General features: G+C 36.7%; 1 protein-coding gene across 1 annotated transcript in view; it reads left to right on the plus strand.

Annotated features, from left to right (window-relative positions):
• Nucleotides 1-6000, plus strand: part of LOC108975108 (F-box/LRR-repeat protein 20) — a 63658-nt gene that overhangs the window by 55048 nt on the left and 2610 nt on the right. Inside the window, exons 6-8 of the mRNA XM_018943392.1 lie at nt 4848-5036; nt 5106-5399; nt 5493-5705. Of these exons, the coding sequence (XP_018798937.1) occupies nt 4848-5036; nt 5106-5399; nt 5493-5705 (696 nt within the window). The remainder of the gene's footprint in view (nt 1-4847; nt 5037-5105; nt 5400-5492; nt 5706-6000) is intronic.

The raw sequence follows: 6000 nt of genomic DNA on the forward strand, positions 1-6000 counted from the left end.
CTACTTTTTCTTTTGTAAATACTTTCTATTGTGAATAACTGCCTTGCATATCAACAGTTGTTGCTATTCTTGGATATTTTGTTATTGTTATTGTTGTTATTATTATAATATATACATAGGTATATGTGTATAGTTGTCATCCCGCTGCGTGGCCATCATCCTCTGCGCTTCGTCCACTGTCGCTTTCACCTACTTTCCCTTCGTTGGCTGCGGAGTGTTCAAGGCCAACAGGCTAAGCGACCACTCTTCGCGCCTAACCATCAAACAACTAAACAAATGCATTCCAATGCTCCCACTCATGGTGACAACAAAAATGCGGTTGGCGTGGGGTAGAGGGTTAGTGTATAGCTGGCAGCGTTATTGGCGGCCAGCTCAATTGGTTTTTCGATATCCGCGCGTGTCTTGTAAATACACACTGGTTTGTAGTGAAATAGACATGCATTTGTTGGGATCAATAATGGACTTTACTGCATTTATATGCGATTGTGTTGCCGCTGGTCGGCAATTTCCTCATATTGCATTTAATTGTCACGCTCTCTTTCCCTGTCATTCATTTTCTGGTTTATCTGGCCAAAAAGTGTGAAAACAGCTGATTTCCGTTATGCTGTTTTGGTGCTTGCTGGAGCGATTTAGCCGAGTCATTGTATACTTTTGGATGTGATATTTTGGAAAAAAATAAATATGATGAGTAAAGGGATCTTCCCAGGAAAGTACGATTAATAATGCTAATATTACTTAACATAACGGAAAATCGATACAAGTCGTTGTAAAATCGCAACTCAATCGATTTCAAGTATTAGTCCGCTTTCGCTTTGGTCGAAGCAACCAATATATACTTAAGTACAAAACTAGAAAAACTTGTCGAGATGTCGCTTTTTCGTATAATGTACGCAGAAAAAATATCGAACTATCGAAACTACTGAAGTAACCGTTCTCACGGCAGTCGATCCAAACAAGGTTCCCGAATCCGAAAAGATAGCTCTTGGCCGAATAAAAACCTGGTCAACTATGGTAACGTAGAACCGGCAGTCGTGGGAATTTCCTTTATAGACGACGACCTTGAGTCCTTTATAGATGACGAGCATTGCATACCCAGGAATCTTATACATTTGACACCCCTCACCATATAGTCCGACACCGTCGAGGCAGCGCGCTTCCTGGGCTTACCGTTGGCTGACCTCGATGACAACTTATTTCTCGAAATTAGTTGAGGAAATGTTGTCTACTGCTATAACAAAAAAAATATACTACTGAATGAGAAAGGCGATATTGTTGCTGTAGCGACTGATACTATTTCTGAAATAATTTCCATGGATAAGCCAGCCGACTCCTTGACTGCATAAAAGCAGGTGTGTACCGCTTACGTAGACTCGGCCGTCGGGCGTACAGGGAAACTATCGTAGGAACGCTATCCATATTTCAAATCATCATGTATTATCACTTGTAGTGAACAGTATACTCCTAGTAACGCATATATGTTCGGCTCTGCTTCGTTTATGTCATTTCTCTTGCCATTTGAAGTCTTCGTGGTTTCGTTGCTCACGTCTCTAGTGACCGGGAATTATGTGTGGAGTTGTTCTGACTTGACCGTTTCGAAATTGAACGTGGAATGTTTTGACACACGAAGTATAAATTAAAAATTCACCTTTAAATTTGATCACAGTAGTATATCGATATATACAGCTGTTGACAGCTAATTAGAAACGCTACTTAGTTTGAAGTAAATGATGTTATTTTCCAATAAATAACTTATTTTTACTGTTTTTTCACTCAATTTATTGAAACTTACGTCAAACTTAGACTCTAATAGTAAAACATTTTGCCATCCTGATTTTATCAAAAAGGACATCCGTATTTGTGATATTTTTGATACTTACAGGTTTTTTGACATCAACCCAGAAGTGTTCTCTTCTGGCCACTCCTAAACATTCATAGAATTTTCAACAAAAATCTTTTTTTTGTCAACTTTTCTGTATGCTTGGGACTGTTATTTTGTTGGAAAATCCATATAACGGGCAAATTTCTTCTTAGTCCATGGCAGAATGACATTTTTTAGAATGTCGTCGTATTTCTCCTTTTTTAAAATTACATCAATCGTATGGAGCGAACCTGCGACATTCCAGGAAAAACATTCCCGCACCATGATTGATCCATCACCATGCTTCATTACGCGTGAAGAATAGCAAGGATCAAATTCTTGATAGATTGGTCGGCAAACATACCTTCGACCATTAGGATCTATGCTATTTATTTTGGTTACATCGCCCCAAACAACATACTTCCATTTATTTGTTGTACAAGATCAATAAGCGTTGAAAAGTCTACGCGCCGTTTCCTATGAATTTTAGTCAGAAGTGGTTTCCTGCATGCTGCTCTGCCGTTATATCCAAATTCAACTAAACGCCGGGCAATTGAATTTTTTTGGATATTTGGACATTATATTCATCTTGAATTTTATGTAGAATGTCAGTGGAGTTCTTTTTTTGGGTCGCTTCGGGCGATGGTAGAAATTTAGCGGTCTATTTCTGTTGAAGTTTTTAAAGTTTTTTCTTTGTGTATAAAATTGGAAATATTTGTAAAATTCTGTATATGCTTAAGAGCATTGAAAACATTTTTTTTTTTTTGACCTGATTCAAAATTTCTTCATACGTCTTTCCAGACTAACGAAATTCAAAAATGTAACCAAGTAGAGGAGATGTACATCTGCAGCTTTTTCTCATTAAAAAACTTGAATAATACATTTTAGTATATTTTAAACCACCACTTTGAAGCACGCGCTTACCATAAATCTGTAATATTGTTAATAAAAATTAACACCTTGAGGAATTTTAATTCTTTAAACAACTGTTTCTAATTAGATGACGCACTTAATTCACTTTCTATATCGTAACGTATTCACTATTTGGTACAAAAATTAAAAGAACTTTAAGGGGTCAGGGGGGTAAGCTGGGCTGTTTTTTTTTTACATTTTTTTTCATAGAAATTTTTATGCTACAATAGAACTTTTTTCACATTTCATGAGGTATATCATGGAGTGTATAAACAAATTTTTTCGGAATTTTTTGATGACATCTGTCGGAGAAATGGCTGGGAGAATGAGATGCGATTTCTCACTGGCGGCCGCGATTTCACAAAACAAAAAATCCAATTTATTCTTAAAATATACGTGAATGGTTATCATCGCTATCAGAATCATGAAAAAATGTTGATAAATAAAAAAGTAATTAACGTTTTTCTTTTTTAATTTTTTCCATGTTTTTTACATAMATTTTGTCATAACATTGTCAATAAATAATAAAAAATTATGAGTCTAGTAAGGACGATGGCTAGGCGTTTTGTGAACATTTAAAAAAAAATCAAGCAAATCGGTTGAGTAGTTCGCTCGGAATCATGTCCGCCAGTTTAAAAAAGTGTGATTTGAGAAAAACGCGTTTAAAGTTTGAGGTGTGCACTACGAGCGCTCCGAACTTCGAGCGTTGTTATTATTTGCGGGCCTTTTACGAAATCTTCCAATGGTAAAGTGAGTTTCTATATTGATGCTAAGGGTATAAGGGAACAGAAAATGCACAAATTTTTTTTTTTTTTTTTTTAAGATAACCCTACCCCACCTACGACCCCTTAACTTCACAACTACAAAACAGGGTGAATTTAGTTGTAAATAGAGTAACGAACAAGACTTATAGGAATATAAATTACGGTACATTAAAAATGTATGTCATTATACTCATCAGCCATTTACAAAAAAAAAAAAAGGAGCGTTTCTAATTAGCTGTCAACAGCTGTATATTCTTGAGTGTTTACTTTAAAATTGGTTTATAGTAGCCTAAAATGGGAAAATGATGTATGTGTCTTATGTGCGATGGCGATAATCGTATCTCTTATGCATCTACTTGTCGATACAGATATGGACGAGGAGAAGTCGGTGGAGAGCTTTAAGCTACTGGACTGCTATAGTGTCTTTCAGGCAGAAATGGCTGAACTTCTTAGGCCATAGTGAAATCCCTGAAAACTGACGTCACATTGGGACTTGAATTCCCATTTGCATATTCCGTTCTAGAACTGGACCTATGGATCTCGCGGTTGCTTAGTAGGCGTAGGTTGATGACCAGCCTCCGCGCGACTACAGGATTCTTCCAGCCTAGAGTAGAACTTAGCAGATCTACTGAACGAACTACTTGCCATTAGCAAAGTTCATCTTATTGTAGTCGAATGAGTTCTTACTAGACATTGTCCAATAGGCTGTAAGACTAAAAATTCAGTCGGACGCAAACTGTCAAAGTCTTTTATAATCAATAAGATACATGGTAAGTATATGTTTTTTACGAAATGTACTGATTATACTCATCAATAATTTAATGATTTTAATGTTAGGATTTAAACACTCCTAATCTGCATACTCCCCTAAAAATAAGATTTTCATATGAATAATGCCTCCAATAATAATCAGCACCTCTAACATAACAATTAAAATCGAAATTCCGGTCGTAAGGTAAAGTCGGGATCCTCAACCACTTACAAAAGGAAGCTTAATGTGATTCCTACGATAATTTCAAGATTTTCTAGCTAGAGCTAGGTTTTCTTCTTTTAAAAAGAGAGAACTCAAAAATGTGGATGTTTAAAAACTAATATTAAAAGGTTGAAAGATTTTTCTGATCAACTTGGTATAGCGCTTAGACCTGGGCTCTTACTTCGATATTTTTAAAAGTTGTATTGTAATGATAATAATTTCTTATTTAAATAAATAAGTTAACGTAAGCTAACTTAAATAAATATTGTCTCAATTCTCACAAGCTCCGTAATTATTCACTTTATTGACAAATATTCTCTTAATTTACACGCTTTTTCAGAACTTACTTGAAATCAACATTTCATGGTGTCATTTAATCTCAGAGAATGGCGTTGAGGCCTTGGCGCGCGGCTGCAAAAAACTGCGCAAATTCTGCAGCAAAGGTTGTAAACAAGTCAATGACAATGCCATCACCTGCCTGGCTAAATTCTGTCACGACCTAATGGTGCTCAATTTACACAGCTGTGAGGTATACAACACTATATTAATACAACAACAATGTGAGAAATTACAAGAAATTTCTATTTTCTTTCCACAGACAGTCACCGATGCCTCGATACGACAGATCGCCGCCAACTGTCCTAAATTGCAAAAACTTTGCGTTTCGAAATGCGTCGAACTCTCCGATCTCTCGCTAATGGCGCTCTCACAGAATAATCCATTGCTGAATACGCTTGAAGCATCTGGCTGTCGTAATTTCACCGATATCGGTTTCCAGGCCTTGGGCAAGAATTGCAAATACTTGGAACGTATGGACTTGGAGGAGTGCAATCAGATAACCGATTTAACGTTGGCACATTTGGCAACCGGTTGTCCGAGCTTAGAGAAACTGGTAGGCATGCGCTTTAAGAGCCGTCATTTCTGAAGATTATATTTTCTTTGTATATTTCTTTTATATTCGTGTTTTTTTTTTGTATTCGTGCAGACTTTGTCGCATTGTGAGCTTATCACTGACGATGGAATACGTCAGCTGGCGGCTGGTAGTTGTGCAGCTGAGAGTTTATCCGTCCTCGAATTGGATAATTGTCCATTAATCACCGATCGTACATTAGAGCATTTAGTATCTTGTCACAATTTACAAAGAATCGAGCTATTCGACTGCCAAATGATATCGAGAGCAGCAATACGAAAATTAAAGGTATGTACAAAAATCGAATTTAAAATGCCTAACCTTATATTCCAATATCCAATATTGGAATTTTCAGAGATCAAAATTATTTCAAAAGATACATATTAGGTTGTCAAATTCTTGCGGTATTTTTATTCAATTTTTAATTGCTCATAAAATTTTTTTGATGACTTATGCCCAGCTCTTGACCGATGCTACGGCTGCTACTATGCCGGTCTCTTTCGACCAATTCAGCGATTTTATCGCAATTTTCGACGACAGGCCTTCCGGAGCGTGGCGCATCTTCGACCACCTCTACACCAGA

The sequence above is a fragment of the Bactrocera latifrons genome, unplaced genomic scaffold, assembly GCF_001853355.1.
Source record: "Bactrocera latifrons isolate USDA-ARS-PBARC rearing strain unplaced genomic scaffold, ASM185335v1 scaffold_113, whole genome shotgun sequence".
Classification (NCBI taxonomy): Eukaryota; Metazoa; Arthropoda; class Insecta; order Diptera; family Tephritidae; genus Bactrocera; species Bactrocera latifrons.